The sequence below is a fragment of the Brachyistius frenatus genome, unplaced genomic scaffold (assembly GCF_029030835.1).
Source record: "Brachyistius frenatus isolate BFR_SWC_R1_liver_20210118 unplaced genomic scaffold, ASM2903083v1 Contig_35, whole genome shotgun sequence".
In the NCBI taxonomy this organism is placed as follows: Eukaryota; Metazoa; Chordata; class Actinopteri; family Embiotocidae; genus Brachyistius; species Brachyistius frenatus.
This window is the reverse complement of record NW_027210634.1, coordinates 1,862,813-1,886,408: the sequence shown is the minus strand read 5'-3', so window position 1 is coordinate 1,886,408 and position 23,596 is coordinate 1,862,813. Positions and strand designations below refer to the sequence as shown.

At 43.4% G+C, this 23,596-nt stretch overlaps 1 protein-coding gene across 2 annotated transcripts in view; it reads right to left on the bottom strand.

Annotated features, from left to right (window-relative positions):
- LOC138622251 (netrin receptor UNC5D-like) overlaps positions 1–23,295 on the bottom strand; it is a 163,987-nt gene extending 140,692 nt beyond the window's left edge. For both annotated transcript variants that reach the window (XM_069700903.1, XM_069700904.1), the window contains exon 1: positions 23,090–23,295. In XM_069700903.1, coding sequence (XP_069557004.1) covers positions 23,090–23,174 — 85 coding nt within the window. In that variant the 5' untranslated portion in view covers positions 23,175–23,295. The remainder of the gene's footprint in view (positions 1–23,089) is intronic.
- Between the last annotated feature and the right edge of the window lie 301 nt (positions 23,296–23,596).

The window sequence follows — 23,596 nt, the reverse complement described above, 5'->3', positions numbered from 1 at the left end:
TAATTGAGATAATGGTTCGTCTTAAAAAGTCAAATTAAACTGCCCATTTTTTTTTTTTTAAACCAACCTGGGAGTCTGGTGGGAATTGAAAATTTTATGACCCGTTCAGATCCCCAGTGCAGTTACTCATCGTGATTTTTCTCACTTCAGTCCTCTTATCACTCGGGTTCACAGAGATTTTGTTTTACAGGCCAACTTTATGATGAAAATCATAATTAAACTCTCACTCAGCTTGTTTTAAATGCCACAGAACTGCCAGATTATTCATGAAAATATATTTTTTTAAAAAAAGGGAAAACCACTATTCAGCGACCGACTACTTCAATTATCCGGTTTTCTCTTTCCACAGGGCTGCTGGCAGGAATCTTAGAAAATTACTCGATCACACGTCATCCCCCGCCCCTGTCCACGAGTTCATGTAACAACTGTAACCAATAAAGGAGACTTCAAACAGCAAGAATTAGTTGCTCTGTAGTGTAGGTGTGGAGCACAGAAATCCACAAAGCTGCCCTTTGCTCTCTGCGGTTTCCCGAAATGGCAGGATGAAAACAGCACTGCTCAAATTAAGACAAAGTGCAAACCTGCCTAGAAAGGAGAGCCGGGGAACTTTGACACTTCGAGTTTTTAAAAAAAGAACAGCTGCAGAGAGAGAAGCAGGCAGAGAGAACGAGCGGAGAAACACAAGAGGGCTGGGAGTGAAATGCCTCCAGGACAGGAGCCCTTACTCATCCTTGCAACGAGCGAGACGAAAAAGTACACGAGTTGGGAAAAACTGGAGAGCGGAGAGACGAGCTTGAAGGAGGGCACCTCGTGGTCTCCCACAGCCGTCAGCTAGCAGTGGGAAGCGGGGTTGCGTGCGGTTAGTCCAGGGGGACTATCAAGCGCAGGTCAGATCGATGGACGCCCTCAACGCAGATCAGAGCTTGACAACTCCCCTCGGTGTTGGCATTTCTGAGTGAACAGCAATTTCCCACCTCCACACAAGTGAATAACATCAAAAGTAATGGAAACTCAAAAGCTTTGTTGTAAATGAGGATCTGGAGACAATAATTCCACCATATATAGTGAGTGAATATATATATATAAATAAAAATCACTGAGCAACTATATAAAAAATGGCCAGCATAGCAGTTTTTCTGATGGTGAGACGTGATGACAATAAAAGTAGAAACAAACAAGTTACATGTTAAAGTCTTGCTAAACTAATGTCATGGTTCCATGCTGTCAGTTTATTTGCTCACGTCAATTCCATTTTATTTTAATCCACCGAAATTATACCGTATATGCAAAAAAGAACACAAAAAAAAAACCCTGAGACACTTAAAAAGGTGCTCAACCACAGTCCAAGTCATACTCCACCACTCAAAACCAATAAAGGACAGCATAGACGCAGATATGATTCATGTTCAAGCTTGTGTACAGTTAGGCCCACTTAATAAACCTTGAAATGTCTTCAAAAATTAAATGGCGAACTCTCCAACCTTCCAATTTGACCTAATCTCACTGCAGTGACGCCAAGTGATTGCAAAATGGTGAGCTGATTGTTTTTTTTTTTCTTTTTCTTCAGTGCATCCACTGATGGGTCCATAATGTTGACAATTATCTGGTATGAAAAGAAAAAAAAAAAAAAAAAAAGGACAAATAGAAACTAAACTGCTCTGGCGTCACAGTCTGCGGATCATATTTTAGCTTGCAGAGCTCAGTATTTTTTTGTTTTTTATAGGACCCAAGTAGCAGCCAAAGCAAAACCATGTATTAACGTAATTTATAGTGACTGTAATGAGTATTTTTTCGGTCCAGTTTTTCTTGCCATTAGCTGCACTAAAAAAAAAAAAAAAAAAAAAATTTTTTTTTTAAATTGTTCGTCATGTAAATTGCCTCAGTTTGGTAGTTAGCTGGATGACGAGCTAATTGAAGGTAGTCAAACGCAACTTCTCCAAGTGGTCTGAACGACACGTCAACACACTGCGAACTTTCATCCTCTCATGTTGGACTGAGGGCGGACCTGGTGACTCACTGTCGCCTCCTGAGGCGCCGAGCGGTATTACGAGATCAGACGGGCAGGCCGGTTGGTAAGCACGCTAACAACAAAATAGCCCCTTTTCTGCAGCCGATGCCGACTCGGCTCTCAACTCGACTCACTGTTTTAGGTCTTCCAATTGGGGGAAAGTTGTGAAACCTAAAAGAAAACGCTGCAGACCACTGACTGGTCAGAGAATCATCACGATCGCTGCATCGCCGCGTGCGTGACGCGGCTAGCCAGGCTACCAAAGCGGCCGTATTTAAAAAAAAAAAATTTCATTCAATCGACTGCTCGATAAATGGCGACCTGAAAAGCCACGCTGTGGTCAACTGACGAGGGTGCAGACGCTCCTTTGTTTCGTTTGCCTGCAAAAGGATCCAGCATGCGCATTAAATATGACGACACAGCAGTTTTATGCCGCGTTGCAAAAGTACCGATGCCACATTGAAAAAGTTACTACCTGCGGTGGGGGAAAAAAAAAAGAAATCCGGAAAAGTTCCCGGTACCAAAAGCGAGTAGAGTCGAGGAGAGTCTTTGACGTAAAGTCAAAACTGTTGATAATTTGAGTTACGTTTTTTTTGACGTCTAAAACGAAGATGCTTAAACAGAGCGCCTTTAAATAACATACCCAAACACGTATTGGAGAGAGATGCGTTTTGGAATAAAGTACACAACGGATTGTATTTCGTGTTGCCGCTTGGTCCAATAATCCAAAGGGCACCATACCTCTGCGCTCAATTGTTGATATACCAAAAAATAAAAAATAAACAGAGTCCACAAGGAAAAGTAGTAGAAAAAAACCAAAAAAGAAGCCTCTTTTCCATCTGCTCTTCCACAGCCACATCTGTTCCTATCATTAGAGACTGTGTTGACTCAAATATTGATGGCCTTCTCCTGTGACAAAAAAGGAAATCATTCACTCCGTAAGCGCAAGAACCCCCCACTTACGTCCTGACATTGAAGAAAAAGTGGCGAAATCAATGGAAACTTTTCTGAGAATTGACCACGATCAACAATGACAAACGCAGGACACGATGCCATCTGTCAGAAGCATTCGATCATGAAACGAGCCCCGAGCGTGGGGACATTAATTTCTTCTCTACCTGTCTGATGACATACTTTGTATGCCGTGTCTCTTTTACATTGTAGAAACGCAGCGTATTTCATGTCGTGCAGGTTTGCGCACACGACTTAATATTATATTTTCCAGTCCGGTCTTATAATGATTATTAATTTGAAAAAGGTGATTGGTTTGCATCGGAAAAGAAAGAGATTACTGGTGGAGTTCTGTCAATTAAATCTTGACGACATCATTTTGCTTTTCCCAGGTGACTTAAAAGTCAATAAATATTTAATCCATAAATGTATTTCTCAGTCACACAGCAGTATCAAATATTATTAAGTTATCCGTAAAGGTTGACAACCTGTCTGCACTGAAAATATCTGCTAAACTTAAATTTTTTTTTTTTTTTTAAAATAAATAAATAAATAATTCAAACAAAAGAGGCGTCAATTGAACTGTTGTTATGAGGACTGACAGGACATAATTTCCTCTCCCGTTGGTACAAGGTATAATAGGATGTCTATAAAGGTTGTCAGAATCCGGTACACCTTGTGGGTAGAAAACATGCCAGGTGGTATTTTAGGCCCAATTACCCATATGTTTGGGACAAGTGACCTTTTCCGCACGGGCGCAGCGTCTGAACGTCCAGGTACCAACAGCTACCAGCCATCAAAAACGGTTTATTGAAGGGTGTTTATTCTTAGCCTTTCCCCCCAAAGGTTAGACCGCGCTGCCACACTCGCTGCCCGTCAGCTTTTTTTTTTTCTTCTTCTTCTTCTTCTTCTTCTTCTAACTGCGTGTCACAGATAGGCCCCGCGATGAAATAAGAGAAAGCAGATGGCTGATGAGCCGGAATCATAATTTCATCAAGTCTTTTTCTCTCTTTTTTTTTTTTTTTTAATATATCGGGGATAAAATATTGGTGGGTTGTCATCCACCCGTGACACAGTTACGAGCCCACTTTTCTTCCAGTTCTTTTTAGTTTTACAAATGAGACTTTATGGCACGCGGTTAGTTCTGCGGTGGTTCATCAGGGTTTCAGAGGCAATTATCCAGCGACGGGTAATTCATCCTGAATCCGAACCATGCGTCTTCTCATTAAGTCGCATGTGGCCAGGAAAACACACTCAAACTAAAACTACAGAGACTGTCGGACTAAATACTCGGTGTACATGCAGAATCATTTAGAAGAATCACTGGAATTGTACAACCGAGTACATCTAGTCCCCAAAAAGTTCAATAAAAGCACAAAGCATGTGCATGTATTAGAAGCTAAGCGTGATGCCTTCGGATCGCGTTCAAACTTTTGATGGTTGATGCATTATCATAATGGGAGTCCTTCAAACCATGTAATAGAGTCGCTAAGTGAGAGGAGCCATTTTGTGCACCCATGTGTCTCCAAAGTCAAAAGTTCTCATTCATCTTTCCCGTGTGTAATGTTACGCAAACTCGCCGACGAAGCACTTTGATGAAATATTCAAATGCGAGGGGAACAAGAAAACAGCCGAAGATGAAAATTCAGCCCGTTTAAAGCCTGCAAGGGTTCAAATTTGTGATCACGTGATCCCTGTACATTGTTCATCAATTTTTTTTGTTTGTTTCAATACTGGTTCAGAACACCTGTTCCCGAACGGCAAATTTTCTGACAGCAGTTTTATGAAATGTCTTTTAAAGTCACATCACAACATGATGGTGAAAATCTTTTAGTTTTCTAGTGCAGCTTAGAAGCAGAGCGAGGAAGTCAGGTTGTTTGGTGTAGCTACGATCGAGGCAACAGACAGACACAGACAGACAGACAGACAGACACAGACAGAGAAGCTTCCCCTTACTGCAGTGTCGGCAACTCGTATGTGGCTAAAAAAAAAAAATTAAAAGAGTGAAATGAGAAGATTTACTTACTTTTCTTGAAACGGAGATTTTAATCTACGTGGTCGAACTGCCCAAAGGGAGGCAACGTATCTTCAAATCTCCCCGACGCTTTACTCGCGCGTAAATGCAGCAAAATGTACACGTTTCAAAACGTCGTCGGCATGACCGCAGGCGAGGGATCGAATTTGGCACTTAACGATGCAAGAGAGCATCGAATCAATTTGTATTAAGTATTGAAGTCAGTTCCCAGCTGTGAGTAACTGTACATGGGGCTGTCGTTTTCTGTTCACACGGAAGGCCCGATGAAGTCCATACAGATTTGAAATGTTTTACTAATGAAAAAAAACAAATAAAAACTTGCAAGTGTGCCGACAGCCTGCCTTCTTTCTGCTGCTGCATTTCCATCTATCTGACTTGACAAAAAGAAAAAAGATTTCTGCGAAAAACAAAGTTGCGGGGAGGATTCCTGTTTTTGCTTTGTTGTAAGAAAAAAAAAAAAAATTGATTGGGAATACAGGTCGGGCAAAAGCACCTGCAGAACCTCCCAGTTTGCAACACTATTAAAATATGCAGCATCCCTGAAAAGAGAAGTTGGTGAAAGAAAACTCCACTTATAGTCACAATAATACGTTTTATAGTTACAGACTAAAGAGTTTCCACCAAGTTCGGCGATACTAATAGGTGTCGAGAGAGAGGGAAAAAAAATGTAAATAAATCAGTGCACCTTAAGTAGAAAAATACGGACAATTACGTGCGTTTTAAGCAACCGTGGAAGATGCATCGGGCTGAAAACTATAAACACCAAGCTACAATAGTTAGAAGCCGTTTGCCTTGATTACGTCCAATAAAACTTTCCTTTACTTAATTAAACCGTCTGAAATGCGAGGCGAAATAAGTCTGGAGCAGACTACGAGTGTTTGTTTTCCAATGCAATTCATGAGCTTAAAAGGGATTATAGAGTGTACTGTGACTGTTTGAGTTCTCCGACTTTAAAAAGGTCCAAACGGAGAGCCTTCATTTGAATTTGTGGCTTTTTTCTTCTTCTTTTTTTCAATACAACTTTTAGGTTTTGCATTTTCTTCTGTGCTGGTGATGTTTTGTGTGTGTGTGTGTGTGTGTGTGGGGGAGGGGGGGGGGGGTCGAGCCGTGTTGATCAAAGCCAGCCAGCTTCACCGAGCCCTTGCTTTTGCATGAACGAGGAAGGTTCAGAGGGGTAAAAGAGCGGAGATGTTGGAGGTTTGAAGGGATGTGCGCAATTCTTTTGCCATGAAGCACTTTGAGCTGCATTTCTTGTATGAAAGGTGCTATACAAATAAAGCTTATTATTATTATTATTACTACTGTAAAAGGGATCCAGACTCCCATCGCCCCAGCCCTCATTTTAGAAGCACTGGCTAAAGGTTAATGCTCCGCTACCTGTGGAGGAGAGGCAGGGAAAAGGAACATAAAGCGGAGGTGTGGGGTGGGAAGGGGAGGGGGGGGGGGGGTCAAAGCTTTTTGGCATGCATTTATGTAACTCATAATAATGTATGTCTGGAAAAGTCTGATTTAAAAGAGCTGGATCGGGCGGAAGAAGCACAAAAGAAAGGTTAATGCAGAGGGGGTTCATAATCATCGCATAAAAGCTTCAGCATTTATATATTTTGCGTTTACCTTCGCATTTCCTCTGGGAAGTTCTTCAATTAAAATGCGATGTAAAGTTAATTCCAGCATAAAATGTGAGCAAAGACCATTTATTAACGCCGCCGCTTTGGGATACAGTTATTTTAGAGGAGCAGCGGAGCTTTTGGGGCCTCGTGTTTTTTTTATATATATCCAAGGTCTTTTTTTTTTTATAAAAAGGTCATAAGTACTCTTGTGTTCTACTTCAACAGCTGAGGTAACGTAACTATGTAAATCACAGAAATATGCTTCATTTATTGAAGGTTGTCCTCAGTTTTTAAGTGTGATACAGCTGAAAACACACAAGCTTTCAGGCCTCTGTCCTGTGGAACCAGCTCCCTTTTTGATAAAGCTTATAGTTACGGCTGGCTCGGGTGACGCTGATCCACCTTCGTCACGGTGTCATCGGCCAAGGTTACTCTTTCTTTTTTTTAAAACAACACACGTATTAAATGCGGTCTTTGCTACTTCAACGTGGTTTTGTTTTCATGTTTTTTTTTACACTTTAAATAAACTGATTTGACTCGACACAAAAAAAAAAAAAAAAAACAGAATGAGGTTGGTTCAATAAAGTTGTAAATGTCCGCCTCTTTCGTGGACAGGTACACCTTTGGATAAACTGCACTGCGCTCCAATGATGCCCGCCCCCCCCGTCTCCGCGTCCCGGCACAGCGTCTCCACGTCCACGCCCCCGGACTCCTGTCATTCGTCACCTGCCCACTTGTCGCCCTTATTCTGCTTTCCCAACCTGACAGTCTTCAAATTCCGCCACCTGCTTACACACCTGTTTCCTCCTCCTCCTCCTCCTCCTCCTCCTAACAGGACCCCGTTAGCTGTCTGACGCTACAGGACTGAGCGTAGGGCTGCAATATGCTGTCATTTTGCAACTAATTTGACCCGAAACTCGTTATCAACCAGAACACGTAGAGAGGGTAGTCCAGGGGCTGTCGGCCAAGCGCTCACGTCCACGAATACAAAGTTCAAACCATAAAAAAACAAACTTGTGATGCGCAGAGTGCTCAGCTGTGTTCTCAGTCCACTGACGCGGCGCAGCACGACAGTAGCGGTCCGATAAAGCCTTTGGTTTGCCCTGTTAAAAGAGCAGATCCTCCGTTCCCGATAAATCCGGCCAACGGACGAACGGTGCGACGAGGTGGCTGGTGAGGAGAAAAAGAAAAAAAAAAGAATTCCCGACGGCCGCCCCGCCTCCGTTCCGTGCCGCTCGTCCCCGTAGCCGCCGTGCTCAGATCGAGGAGGGAAAATGAGGAAACGATTCCGGTCGGTTCAGAAGCAGATCGATCGGCTATCCGGGACGATTATCACGGCGCTGCGCTTTAGTTCAAAGCGGGAGGATAAGCGAGAAACGAGCTTTGCCGTTTGACTCGAGCCGGCAGCTCGAACCCTTTGGCGAAGGTGTCCTCAGCGACATCTGCACGAGTCGGGGGGGGGGGGGGGGGGGAAGGGGGGACAGGAAGGCAGAGAGAGAGAGAGAGAGAGAGACGAGGAGGCAGAAGATCTCCTAACGTGAAGCAAAAACACCTTTCCAAAATGCTCGGGAACTATTCAAGCTTTACCTGCAGAGTTCGTGCGGCACCTAATCTCTATTCTTTTTTAAAAAAAAAAATTGGAGTTCGACACAAGTTTTCCACGGCTCCAGTCGTCTTCGCTCGTTTCTGCTGTTTCGCACCGTGGCATCTGATCTCACAGCGTTACACAGTTTTTACCTGCCGAGCGCCGAGAGCCTCACAGCGACGTGTTGTTTTTCTCGTTAGGGCAATTAACGGCGGCTGTCAAACAGCTTTTAGGCGCAATACCGCCACCTTCTGACAGGAGTAACGCCTTACGTCCCGGCTCTGTTAAAAACAGGGGAAATGAGGAAGAGCGACACGCTCGTTGACTTTTCGGAAATTCTAAAATCATGCCCCGTCCTTATTATTTACTATTTTACTGCGTGAAGATAATTTGATGCCGTTACAAAAGTCTGGCTGTTTTTTTTTTTTCTGAAAATGCTGATAAATATTTCATCAAATTTAGTTATATTCACAATATGTTCTGTGTTCTTGTTACGTTGGTTACGTTCTTAGGACGCGTTTGGGTGTTCAGCTGTCCACGGTTAAAGATAATGGGATGAGACCAAGTACCGATACCAAGTGATATATTAAGCACAGGCTGGACATTACATACTCAAGTTTAAAAAAAAAAAAAAAAAAATACTCCGAATAGATGCTCCAATCGGTTTTCCACCGTTGCAGCCATTTAAAAAGATTATCACTGATTTGTGTCTCGTGAATTGTCCATAAAAAGTTACTTCACATTTATTTAATCCAACATCTATGCCTTCTCTTTCACTAAAAATATATATATATTTTTTTTTTTAATAAATCCAGAATCTTTGAATATTGAAGTATTTTTCACTTCATAAGTTTCACCTCTGAACACAAGACATCTTCAATTCATTGTGAAGTCGACTCCGACTGAAAAGTTTGCACACTGGTGTTTTTTCAGTTTGCACATTGCACTTGTTCAAGTTGCGTATTAGACCATAAGTGCCTTTCAAACTAGTTGGTGATCACACAATTATGTATATGGAGACCTTAAACTTTGGTTTTAAGTGAGAAAAGACAAAAAAAAAACAACAACAACAAAAAAAAGATTCCTCCTTCAGCAGGTGAATATGAAAAGAGCCTTGAATAAAAGCAATGACTTGGAGAACAAACTGAAGGGAGCAGGTGGACTGACTCATGGTTACAGCTGTCACAATCACTGAAGACTCGCCTGATCACGATTAGAGCCGACCGCAATCATTTTGCATCATCGTCGGAATCGTTTCTATTCACGTTTCATTGTTTATTTCTTGTACGCCAGTTAATGTTCAACAAAAATCTCTTGAAGTAGCCATTACGTCACGACTGCATGTGCTCACTGTATAAGTACGCGGTTACAACCCGTCGACTCGGTGCACACGTTTGCTACCTTCGCTTCAATCTGGTCAACGCTCGTTCGGTAGCCGATGAGCAAAGAGCAAAAAAGCTTTTCTGTTGGTTTTTTTTTTTTTTTTTTTTTTTACTCGCGTGAAACACTGCTGAGGAGATGAATGAAGACAAGAGACATAAATTAACTGCTGGCATGAAATGCAGATGCAGACAAATGCGTGGCACCAGCCATCACGATTAGACCGTAGGAGATCTCCTGGCTCTTTAGAGTGCACTCGAGAGAGAGAATCAACAAATCACATTAATATAAACACACACACACACACAAAGTCAGAAACACCCCGATACAAGTGAATCTAAATGTAACGTTGACCTATAATCGTGGCGAGTTTGAACATACAGGTGTATTAAATTTCAGTCCGCTGCATTCATCAGAACAATTCATCTCGCTTCGATAATTGACTAGAATTAAAATAAATCATAAAAAAAAAAGGGAGAATGCCTGCGGATTACACTAATGCACTGTCCTTAACATCAACAAAGGGGCAGCCTGGTGAAATATGTATTTCTGTCACTCCTTTCAGACTTGCTCAGGATCTCGCCGAGGAGCTGGTGGCCACAGTCTCAGCGAGTTAGAGTCAGCGAGACGGGTTTTCTCCTGCCAGTTATCGAAACGGGCAACATCACCCAGAAGGAGCTAATGCGCCGCTGTAATGAAACGACACAATGAAAAGAACAATGGACGTGCAAAGAAAGGCCCATATCTGCCACGGTGGGAAGAGACGGGTGGAAATAACACGACATGGGGGGGGGGGGGGGGGCCTGAGCTTCCGAATGATTATTGCATTGTATGAAAATTGATTTTATATAGAAGCTATTTTATTCTAGTTACCACAGTCGCAGCACCTTCATGTTGAATTCTTATAAGACACAATAATCAAAATAGTTTGCAATTAAGTTTGTGCCATTCAATTAATCTATGAATTGACTAATAAAGCAATTTTGTGTTGATATTCCAGCTGTATTACTCAATAGATTAGTTGACCGTCAGAAACTTAATTGGCAACTATCTCGATAATCGTTTAATGAATTTCAGTGATTTTTAATTTTTTTTTCCTACGAAGAAATTCTCCGATTTAAAGTTCTTCAAATGTGAATAACGTGAGGATTTTGGGGGCAAATCAAGCAATTTCCAGCGCTTTCTCGCAATTTGCGAACCGAGCTATTCAAACAACTGAGAAGACAATCAACAGATCCATCCAATTAAAAGCTTTACAGTTTCGTAGCGAGTCTAACTGTAAAATCAAAGAGAAGCAAATTGTAGTGAAAACAAGAGAGTCTTGAAATCGGGGGCAAGATGCTCTGGACCCGAAGCGTTCGACAAATGGACTAATGTCACGATTCTTGGGCATCGCGGTCGCGTGGTAGCTACGAGGGAACGAGAGTCCCTTGGAGGACGGGCCGTAACGTCGGGCGGCTTCTGTTCCGCCTCGGGAGAGTTCTCCGTTAGCCTCGAAAACAAACCCGGCGCCGTGCTGCAGGTTATCGTACGCCTTGTAGGTCACGGGAGAAAAAGACGGGAGAACTGAATGTCAGCGGTATATTACCTCGGTGTTTGTTTGTGTGTGTGTTTGTATGTGTGTGTGTGAACAAACAAACAAACAAACAAACAGAGTGTATATATATATATACACGGCCTGCAGGGAGGACAACATATAACAGACCCGAATCCAGACAAAGACGAAAACACTTGCACTCAAGACGGTGCACTTAAAGCTCAAAAACGACGGCCGATTCTCACATCACCTCCAAAAAGGTCAAGATCATGTTGGCCCTCTCTTACACTTCTGGGATAAAAATATCGTTTTTGTTGCTGTTGTTGTTGTTTTCAAGCCTTGGATATGTTTATCACAACATCACTTTCCTGTGCAGAACATCTTCCTATAATATAAAGCCGAAAGCACAAACAAATAAGCGGGTTGTTGTTTTTTTTTTTTTTTTTGCACACGTTACAATATTTATTCCATTCGAGGCTTCTTTTTTTTTTTCCTCCCCCCCCCACCCACCCTCTTCTTATTATTCCTCTCCGCTGTATTGAATTTGATTGTTGGCATTCATTGGCTGAGACTTTGGGAGGCTTGTGTTATCGACTGACTATGGATCAGGACCACTCCAGCCTGTAGGCTATTAGGAGAGCCAGCAGTTCAGACTCCAGCCCCCGCCGCTCTTTAATTGGTCCCCTCAGAAGCCCCGGCGCGCACAAACTTCACAATCACGTGGGAAGATTATACTGCAGAGAAATGAGAATCTCCCTCTCCACCCGCCAACCCACCCACCCCCACAACCTCCCCCCCCCCGCGTGCGAGCGAGGGCCCCGCCATCGATTAGCTCGCTCCGTCACTCCGGCTTCTTCTTCACTTATATTTACCTCATTCCTTTTCACCTGCAGATTACAATCAGCCGGGGTGGTCTTTGAGTAAACCATACAAATCGAGATAAAAGAGAAGCAGACGGAGGAGACAATGGCTGGAACAAATGGGAGATGACTCGGGACTGCCTACTGGGTAATTGGGTTTTATCCTGTCGTTTTATCAGGGCCTTGTTTTGGATTACAGCAATACGACGTGCACATACGCGGGGGGAAAGGAGAGGGATACCTAGACATTAGCGAGATCCCACGATAACTGATTAGGAAGCGGGAGCATGAGACCGTCGCTGCACTCTCATTACGATACAGCAAAGAAGAAGAAGAAAAAAAAAAGCGTTTGACTGTATTCCTGCAGGAAAGTGATGAGCTTTTTTTTTTTTTTTTCTCTCCTTTTACACTCTGGTATCTAGATATTGGACACAGTCGGTAAACACAACGCGCGCACACACACAAAAAAATGTCAACACGAGAGGCTCGCCGCACAATAGTTTGTCTTTTCCTATTTCCGCATTCTAATTCGCAGCGTGTTCATTTCAACCCGACACTTCAATTTCAGAAGCTTCTCCAATTCAATGCCTTGAATATGGGCCTTGTCAGTAACACGTGTACGCGCCGGTTGGAGGTACCGTGACAGGCCGACAATGCCAAAGAGTCATCCCCTGCAGCAGAAACACTGTAAGTGTCGGTGCCGCTACAAAAGCAATGCACGCAAACTGCAAGACATGACGTCGCTGAGCGTGACGTTTTATTGAACGTACAGTCGCATTACTAAAGCAGCTGGAAGACGCGTTAACAATCATCACTTGTACACGTTCTTTTACATGTTTCCCTTTAAAACTTGTTGCAAAATCCATCCCTCATCCAAACTCGGCATTATAATGAAGGTTTTAATATTTCAGTCAATGGCGATTCCATTGAAAGAGAATAAACTCTCGTTGCTCTTCGGTCTCCGGGCGACGGGATTGAAAACGTGCCGATTCCTCTCGGCTTGTGCTCGAAGCGGTTCAAATGTGGAGCTCGTGGCTTCGGCCTCGGAAGTTGTTTCGGGAATAAACTGCGATCCTCGTGTTGGTTGCAATAAAGGATCCTATTAACCAGCGAGACAATATGGCTGTTTAATGCGTTTTTAATAGTTTTGGGAAGGACAGCGGAGCTTCTGCAGCTCGGGGGGGGGGGGGCATGCAGCGAGCTCTGCTGCAATATGGGTTACTGGGATAAAATGCATTGTTGTTGTTTTTTTGTCTTCGGAGGAGGAGGAGGAGGAGGAATTGTCGAATAATGCAAATATAAAATTACTACAGTGTTAATCAGTTAGCTGAATATAGGAGCTCTGGCTTCGTAATGTAGATCCCCCGCGTCGTCCTCCGCTTTGAGTTTGATCCGAATCGGCGAAGATGAAATGAAGAAGAAATAGGCGACGCTATTTATTGATTCGGCCGTCTGTGAGGTGAAACAAAAGTAGTCTTTAAATGAATGTAGCCACATCGATGCGCAGAATAGATGTTATCCGTCTTGATGACAAAGGGGAGTCCTTGGCTGAAGGGGAACCTCATCAAAGTTACACATACAGGACCCTGCAGAGAGCAGAAGGAAACCACCCAACTTAACGTATGGATTTATATTCAGCTATTCAAGGCATTAAGCAGCCGTGTCAATACACAACAAGGAACGGTTCAACACAGACCTGGATGAATGTAAACATAATTTTACATTCAGATTTTGTTTTCTCATTTTGTTTTCATTCTCATTTAAATGTAAATCGGTGGCACGAGTCAAATTTTGAGTCCCTCGATTATATTCCTATTAAATATACAACCTTGTATCACGGCAAAGAGGGGGGGAAAAAAAAGAAGGAAATAAATGGGAAATAACTCAAGAACAATGTCACCTCCTGAATTCAAACCTCATCGCGCATGGTAGTCTACGATTAATGACATCATGCCACCCCTCCTGCCTCCTAATACCGCTGCAAGATCTCATTTCGTGCTCTCAATACTTATGGTGCGGGACCTTGGTCACATGATCCTTTGTCACGTGACATTTACGTGCTGGCGCGTTACAAAACGTGAAACTTTCACGCTTAGGCAGTCCAAAGCGTACCTATCTCACGTTTTGCTGTAGTGGACGGGCGTGTCAATTTCACGCTCCGCTGCGATACTGCCCTGAAATATGACATCATAAACGTGACCAACCAATAGGCAACAGGAGGTCATGTAGCTGTCAATACAGCAGGAAGTAAGAGCAATATGTGATTGATGTTGATGCCAATGAAAAAAAAAACACAAATGCTACAATTCTTTAACAGTCAACAGCGTGAACAGATGGCTTGCTTTGGAAAAAAAAACCCTGAGAAAGTAAGAACCTGACTCTTGTTCGCGGATAGTGGGTTTAAAAAGAACAGAAACACCCAATAAAGGTGGAGCTGGAGCAGCTGAAGTGGAGGACAAACTGTGCAGCTCTGACTGAAGTGTGACATTTTACCAAAGAGCAGGCGAGGAGGAGGAGAAGAGAGAAAGAAAAAAAAAAAAGCAATGACAATGAGTGCCAAGGAAGGCACGGACAGCTCGTCAGTGTTTGCGGATCACGGCTGAAAGGGTGTAAAAGGGGGCTGGCGGTGGGCCGCGGAGGGGACGATGCAGCAGTCAAGCCGCGAGAGGAGCCGAAACGGACCGTTTAGTGAACTCTGAACTCGCGATTATTGAAGGCTGAGCCCTTTATATCAAGCAAACTTGCCTTTTACGAATGTCGAGTCCAAAAAAAAAAAAAAGAAGAAAAAGAGACAGCAAAGATAAATGGTTAAAAGATAGAATGGGTGCAGCGGAGTCTCCCCGTGGTTTTAAACGGCTCGTCCAAACACCGTCCCGTGGAGATTACTCTTTCTGCTTCGGCAAGCAGCACACTTATTTTATTTTTTTTCTACCCTGAACCGCCAAAACGCTCTCATCAAAGCTCGTCTCCAAGGGCGAAACTTCGACGGGGCGATATCGTGTATCCCAGGCATTATAGTAGCCGTGAAATACATATTCATTACGCATAATTAATATAAGCATGTTCTGACGACCAGTTCGGATGATATCATCCTGGAGGTGGATCATTATAAAGCATCTGAAGTTGAGGTTCACAGAGTCTCAGCTTCCATAATTGTCGATCGTTAATTTGTTTTGTTTTAAGCCAAAAACACGTGACGGCACACAGATAAACTGTTGGCGTACAGTAATGACGGTGTTGCACAAATGTTGTATTTCTGATCTGATTATTACATTTAAATTTAGTCAGCACATTATTTAATAACATGCTGCTTCACTGCCATTTAATGAGGCAGTCAAAGATGATCAATTGTTTGCAGTTCATTTGTGGGTTTATTTGTTATTTCTGTTGACACGAACATTAATTGTGACTTTGAACTGTTGTTTTGGATTCATGAAATATGGATATAAAAGAGAAAGCCCAGTCATCTTTAATGTAGTCCGTTTGTTCCAAGTTTACTCTGGCAAAGTATGGAAATATTCTTTTTTGGAGGGTTTAACGTCGAGTTGTTTGCGTTTCATCATATCAAAAGACAACGTTTTCCGAATCTTTCTCTTTGTCTGCCGAACTGAGGGTTTCTTGTACAAAAAAAACAACAACAAAAAAAGAAACAACAAACAAACACAGGAGGCATCTTCAAAAGGCCAATGGAGCTCCACTTTCCGTTTCATTTCACGAATAAGAGAGCTTTGTTGGTTTTACAACATACAGTCACACACGACTTCAGAGAGGTATTATGTAGGCTTCATGTGCCAAGGGGGACTCTTAAACCTCATCCTGCATCTCTGACACTCACAAAAGCCCCAAACGGCCATTGACGACAGACAGGGCTGCATGAAATATAGTCAGACACAGTGCTTTTCTGGAGCTCGCGGTGGCACGGAATTATTAGTTCTTATTTTTTGGGGAGAGAGGCGGCAAACCCGACATGAAAGGGGAGGTTTGAAAATATGAAATGTGGATGATCTACCACTACTGCTTCCAAAACAATGAACCCGGCCAAAAGGTGGCGGTGCTCCCGAGATCAAAAAAAGGATCTCAGTTGTACGCGACGCTCCAATATTTACCACCGACCCCTTACTTAGGGGGCTGCGTACTGAACTTCAACACTGACCGAATCGCTTCGGGACTATCTAATAGCCAAAAATGCCTCGTCATTCTGCGTCTAATTTCGATGCCGAGGCCACGCCCACACTAACAATTTACGCAGGAGTGAACCGTAGTAGCATCAGTGAGCGACAGCGTTCACCAGGTAGATAAAACAAAACAAAAAACACCCAGTTTCAAGTCATCTTACATTACATCACCTCATTTCACTCTTTTCAAACTATTATTTTTTTTTTGTAGCCATTTCTTTTGCGCCGCAATAACTGGAGGGTTCTCCGTTTGCAACCGGCAAACTACCGTGGACCGATATCGTGCGAGGCGTTTGAGGGACATCGGTAATTTATAGCATCAAGGAAATAGCTTCCATGTACAGCGTTTTAGGAAGATCTGTTTACTGTAGCTAAAGGAAACATCCAGGGTTACACTCTCCCCCACTAAACTGCATGAAAACTCAAGATGTGTACTCTAATGTGTAATTTCTTTTTTTTGGTATCGGTAAAGGGATCTTTAAAAAGGAACTTGAATCAAAGTAAAGGTATCTGTACCCATATTAAAAAAAAAAAAAAATTTAAAAAAATGTGAACGATACCAGGCCCAAACCTTACCGATGTAAATTTGAATAATGTCAAAGCCAAGGTGGTACAGACTTGGCTTCATATTCTTTGTATAGAAAAGTGTACGAGGACTAAATCACCAACGATGATATACTTGATATGTTTCCAATAAGTTTCACGTCAACATTGTCACAGAGTATTATGGTCCACAGTTCAGAGAGTTTCCGCACTGAGAAGTCACCTTTAAAAATAAATAAATAAAAGAAAAACCTGATGAATAGCATCAAATACATAAAAGAGAAAAGCAATTGACGTCTTAATTTGTTCTTTTTGACTCACTTTGATCCTTCATTTCATTCGATACCAGAACGTCTTCACTTCTGGGAGTCGAAACACTGCAGTACACACACGCATACGTAAACCCGCATTTTAATTCCAAGTCATTAAATATGTATTGCTTTTGATTACTCTTGGAATTAATCCATCAGGGAGAGCAGTGACAGGTGCTGGCTGTTACTGACAAACCTCTGTGGCAGTTACTGATAACATGAGACGCTTAAATATTCTGCACTGTAACCCTCCTATCCGTCTTTCTCTCGCCTCTCCTGCTTCTTCTTTTTTTTTTTTTTTTTTTTTTTTTCCATTTTGAACGTTACTCGCTTCCTCACGCTGCTTTTTCCAAACCCTCCTTCGGTCAGGTGAGTTGAGAAATGATACCAGAAGCAATGCATTTGTCACGGCGACAATCCGCCGAAACTAAATTACACCGAAAGGGAGGGAACGGGCAACGAGAACGGACGCGGGGGCACGACGGGTATTTATGAAATAAAAGCACTTGCGGGAAAACAACCGTGAAAAACCCCAGGTACAAACTGGAAGCTATGAGAGAGGGAGCGGGAGAGCGGCGGGGAGAGACACGTTTGGCATTGAAGTGAATGTGGCGTGTGCGGTGTGAATCTAGCATTTGTGGAGATGCCCTTGAGTTAGCCAGTGAGGCATTGAAAGGTGCATTGTGGATTGGCAGTTATCTCCAAGGCTTCTCCTTTCAGTGTTATTAGAAAAACACATGACAGCACAGCCCGGCTCGGATGGAAGAGAAAGCTTCGAGGCCGAGAGGAAAAAAAAAAAAAAAAAAAAATATATATATATATATATATATATATATAAATAACAAAAAACCTGCAGGATGTGACTGAAATGGCCGCATCTGACAACCTGTCATTCTCTCCGCAACGTACTGTAAGAGTGGATTATAGTGCACGCATGGAGACACACCACATGTATAAAAGATGCCGAGTGATTAAAGTGTAATCGCGGCAACTGTCGTGTGCATAAATGCCTGAGCGCCGAGTAGATCGGGCTGATCTGTGCGCAGTTTAAAGAATCTGCGCGGGCTTAAATGAACCTCTCATTTGTTTTTGATCTGTTCACGTCAGCCAGCTGAGCTCGTCTCTTTTGCGCACGCAAGTTCAAATTGGCGCGTTTTAAATGCGAAAAAAGATGATTTGGGAACGATGGTTCAAGTGACTCTTGACGAATGCGTTATTGAACCTTTTATCCGCCCTTTCTTTTTCTCATTAGCGAAGAGCAGCGTGCTTAACATCCCCCTCCCTCCCCTCCTCCTCCTCCGACCCCCTCCCCCACCACCCCAACTCTGCCGGCGCAGTTTCTCGACTAAAACAATTTCAGGAATAATATTCTCCCCGTTAAACTTTTATAGGTCATTTATCATGTTAACAATTCAGGCTTATCAGTTTAACAGTCGTGAACCAAGTATTTGGATTGAGACAAATAAGAAGTGGCAAATTTAAGTAGGCTGCAGTTCATCATTTTATTTTCCAGATGCGTGTTTAATCAACACCGCACGTCTTCTGCTGATGATCTTCTTTTTTTTTTTTTTTTTAAACTATGTACACCGAGCGTCAGCAGAAACCCGCCACTGAAAGGGAAAGGGATCAGTATCCGGGCCAACAAAAACCTGATCGTTGCTTTCCAAATTAAAGTGATGCCTCGTTAAAGCTCTCTACATCCAAGAAAGAAATGTACAACGGGAACAAAAGACAAACTGTGCAGAAATACGACGTTACATCACCAGGTTTAAAAAAAAAGCATTGTGTTCTTTTTATTGGACCAAACAAAAGGATTGTGTTCCAATCAATCCCACCACTCACGGGAATATCGTGAACAAAAGCTTTATCTTTTTGACGAGATTCCAAAGTCTCCATATCCCATGCATACCAAAAAAACAAAAAACAAAACAACAACAACACAATAGCTTTTTGATTACTGCTGCCGCTCCATCCAAAGCCAGACACTTTATAGGCGTAATGAGCGCGTGTAGGTTTACTTCCAAGTGAAATTTTCTTTCTGAAAAAAACACTCCCAGGAATATTTCCACATATTTGATCTTGTAGCTTTCTGGAGAAAATATTTCCACTTCACCCCCCTCCCTCCCTCCCTCCCTCCCCCACACCTCCCCTCCTCCCCTTTCTTTGGCTTGCAGGGGGGAGGAGGAGACGGGGTGATCTTAGGTGCCTCTGAAAGTGGAGAAGAAGAAGGAATGATGGGAGAGAAGGGGCGGTTTGATGGGTTGGATGGAGAAATGGGCTCCGTTTGAATAATGCAGCAGCGAAACGGGGCAATGTGACTACCATGCGATCTCTTACAGAACGGAAACAACTGGTGGAGACTTCCCCAACTGTGCTCGCGAATTCATGTCATGTGAAATGTCAGTTAAATCAAAGCCGGAGCTTGAGAAAGATTCTGGCAGTCATTTTTTTTTTTTTTTTTTTGAGGGGTGGGGGGGGATAAATAAAACATGGTAGAGATGACTCCATTGCCCTTTATCCCCCTCTCTCTTTGTGTCTCTCTTGAGCTGTTTTTTTTTCCCCCACTTACACCATGCTGAAGCTAGGCTGTGTTTTTTAGTTGTTTTTTTTGCAGCAGGCGGTATAATGGACTACAGGGGCTGCGGCACTAAGCCTCGACCACTAAGAGCTCGGCCAATTTCATTAAACCGAAGGGAAATTCATGGCCCTAAAATTAAATGAAATGCAGTGTATCGCGCGAGCATCTCGCCGTGCCGGTCGACACGCGCATATCTCTGCTGCGACCGACACTCGGTTTGCAGCGAGGCGGGAGCGGCGGTTCTCCTTATAACGTGATCTGAGGTCAAGCAGACATTTTTCACGGCCGCTGCTTCTCCTCCCGTTTCCCTCGGCGTGGAGAGAAGCCGGCGTCTTCGCTCCGGGCGGACCAGTAACTGTCATATCAGACCAAAAGGGGAACAATTATTGATTTCACCCTGACAGGCTTATATAGCCCATTAGGACCAAATTGATGGTTTAAATGAAGCAGTCTATCCCATCCCCCCCTCCCCCCGACCAATCTTGGATCTAATTTAAAAGGATATCGCCGCCATTATTCTGCAGTTTTTTTTCCTCGACTGTTGACGAATCCCGTAAAAAGACCAAAAACAACGGGGTTAGCTCGTCTCCGTGGCCCTCAACCAGCCCCGAGTCGATTCATCAATGTGCTGAAGATAAGTCCTCAAAAAACGGTCGTGAATCGAAAAGTTTCAGCGCCGTAGGTTCCGCAAACATTACTCAAACTGGAGTTAATAGTGCATTTATTGGGGACTATTTTTTTTTTATGCCAAAGATTAATGAGCGTTTGGTGCATCTACGTCATTTATGTATGCGGACAGAACTCGAGATTAAAAACTCCAGTGCCGACGTAATGAATGAACCAAGTCACGCGCCGCAGCCGTTTGACCACACCGATGTTGTTGTTCATTGTTTCGGGACAACAAAAGGAGCTGGAGGGCACCGGGGAATAAGCTACGTCAAGCTTCGGCTCCACGGGTGATAGTTCTTAGTCGGGTCAAATCCTATTTGTCAAATCAGGCTCGTCTTGGGACTTACTAACAACGAGGGCGGGGGGAGGGGGACACACACACAAAAAAAACAACCCTCCTTGCCCTGCGGTTAGTTATTTTGACAGCAAAATTAATTCGAGTTTACGTGCATCTACTACACATCAGCTGAGGCCATGTTTAATGTATTTGTGATATACTTTCGTGCGAGCTCTTTCCTGTTGTTTCAATGAAAATCTGTATATGAAATTTCAACGTGGTCCGTGGCTCGTTTTAGCTGAAGTAATATGACAAGTGGGAACGCAGATCAGTCTTTTTCAGCAAGACAAAGCTACAAAAAAAAACACACACAAAAAAAAAAACACCCTGAACGCCACACCTCTTTCTCACGTGCGACACACTCCGACACACATTAACACACGTACACTGCCACGCACTCATTCACGGTTAACGCTGCTGCTGCTGGTAAACATTTCATCAGCCCCATTTCCTCCCCCGGATCCACCTGTGGGCTCCGATAGTAGGTTTCTCCTTTGGGGTGAGTTCGTTCCAGTCTCTGCTGTCTTAGCGTTCCCAGCTTTAAATCATATGCTTAGCGGATGAGTGATGAATCCTCGCAATACATGTGGATCAGTGAGTTATAACTTGGGCCTGAACTGGCAACTAAATAAGCGACTGTAGGGGAAAACACGTCCTGTATAATGTGCATTGGACGTGGCAAGAGAACTGACATTATATTTCAACCATGCTCCGTAACTTTGCCTCGCTTTCGCATTATGTAGCAGTCATTTTTTGTTGTTGTTGTTGTGGAGAATGCCTTTTTCATTTCATGTCACGTCTGCATAATGAATTTGACTGTTGACATGCATATCATTGCACGACATAAATATTTATTTTAAAGCCTGGGAGAGAGCCACTGCAAACCTGGCAGATGTAATACAAAATATACAGCACCTATACAGCTCCATCTTGCACGAACAAGCACTCACTTTCACTTTCATGCACTTGCAACATTATTGTTTTGTATTCCCACCCCACACCTTCCTGCCAAGCACAGGTCACTCCTTTCAAATATCATGCAACATTTCACATGGAAATGATGCAGCCGCTGCGGAAACGCTGGTTGTATAAACACAATTTGGAGCCAGTTTTGTGAGGTTATCTTCAATGCCTTTCAGAGCGACTTAGAAAAAAAAGAAAAAAAAAGAATGACAAAACCCTTAATCTAATATTTATGCAATGCAAATATCCAAGCCGAAGCTAATTTCCAAAACTTGGAATGCAAAAATGGAAACCTTAGGGCTACTTAACTAATTGACTTGCAAATGCATCTTTGTCTCATCTCCAGCGCGAGCAAAATGGATGTCAATAGGTCAGGACGGATTCGCCAAATGAGAAAGCAAAGATTTCGTGATGATCTGTTCACTGACCAAACCGAAACACTTTCAGACGGCGCATAACAAAACACGGTGCCCTCTCGGCTTATATCACCGGCCGAGAGTTCAGCAGAATCCCATCTGTGCGTAATCATTAAGACAGACACTGGGTGGGTTTTCAAAGCACAGCAACCCTTTAGTATCCACTGGCCTACCATCTTGTAAATACACAATCACCGAGCCTTTTTTTTTTTTTTTTTTTTTTTTTTTTTTTAAATCCAACCAATTCTTTTGCACATGCCTGAGAAATTTCAATGAAAAACAAAACAAAAAAACATCTACAACTTTCACAGCAACCATCAATCAATCATCCCCATGTATCACCACAGCTTGGGAGCACAGTGTATTCAATAGCCCGTCCGGTCCATACGACAACTTACATAGACTAAAAGTAGGAAAATAGGACAGACTGGCATGCCAACTACTTTTCTGCTTATATTTTGTCAACAGGAAAACAACAGTGTAACAACTATTTGTCCAAATGCGGTGGATTTGAAATGCAACAAAAAAACAAAAACAACAACAACAACAAAAACAACAACACATAAATACATTTATGTCACAAGCTTTGTCAAACGCGTCTCGTGCAGTGTTTGAAATAAGGTTTCGCCTTCTCCGCTTTAAAACGCGACAGCAGCAGCGGATCAGTCAGTCGATCTCGGATTGAAGGTTGTTTTCCCGAGCCAAGTGTATCGTCAGTGTAGTTTTGATTCATCATCAGCTTCACTTTTATTCATTCGGACAAACTCGTCTCACTTTAAAAAAAAAAAACAATTACCTGGTCAATAAAAAAAAAAGCTCACTCTACCCAAAGAAACCCCCCCACCACTCCCCCCTCCCCCAGCGAGCGTGTTGCGCATCACAAAAACTAGTCAGAATTCAAATGCCACGTCAAAAACGTCTCACTTCATTTAAAAAAATTTTTTTTTAAAGACAAAACGGTAGTCGGAATATCACTTTTTAAAGCCCAAAACCAACTCCAAACCACAGTCTGCCGAGGCACACGCCTTTTTTTTTTTTCCTCGAGTTTTATTCCGGAGACCCCCCCCCCCCCCCACACACACACCCACACCCTCCCCTTCCTCACACCCCCGTGCCGGCTGCGGTGCTTACCTCTCGCTAACGTGGCCGGGACTCGCAAACCGAGAAGCGCGAGGACGGAAAAACTCAGGTAGCATCCTCCCGAAAACTGTCCCATCACGGCTCAGCTGCTGGTCTCCCTCCCCCCCGTCGGAGTCTGGGGCCACCGGCCGCGGGTCTCGAGCATTTGGTCGTCCGCTCGAGACTCCCTCCCAAAACACGTCTCCCGTGTCTCTCTCTCCCCCCCCAACCACCACCTCCTCCTCCTCCTCCCCCGGGCGAAACGCGCCGTCCAGGTGTTGTTTAGGGGTCCGCCGCGAGAACTGTCACCTCACGGAATCGCAGTGCGGAAGGAAGAGACGGAAAGTGGCGCCGAGCTTTCAGCGGTCCGACACTCAGCCTGCGCGAGAGTGGAGTAATCAGACGGAGCTCCGCGCGCGCGAGCCGGCGGCTTTCGTGATTTCCGAGTGAGAGAGTGAGAGAGGGAGAGAGATGAAGAGAGAGAGAGAGGTCTTGTTCAAACCCCGGTAGACCTGTTGA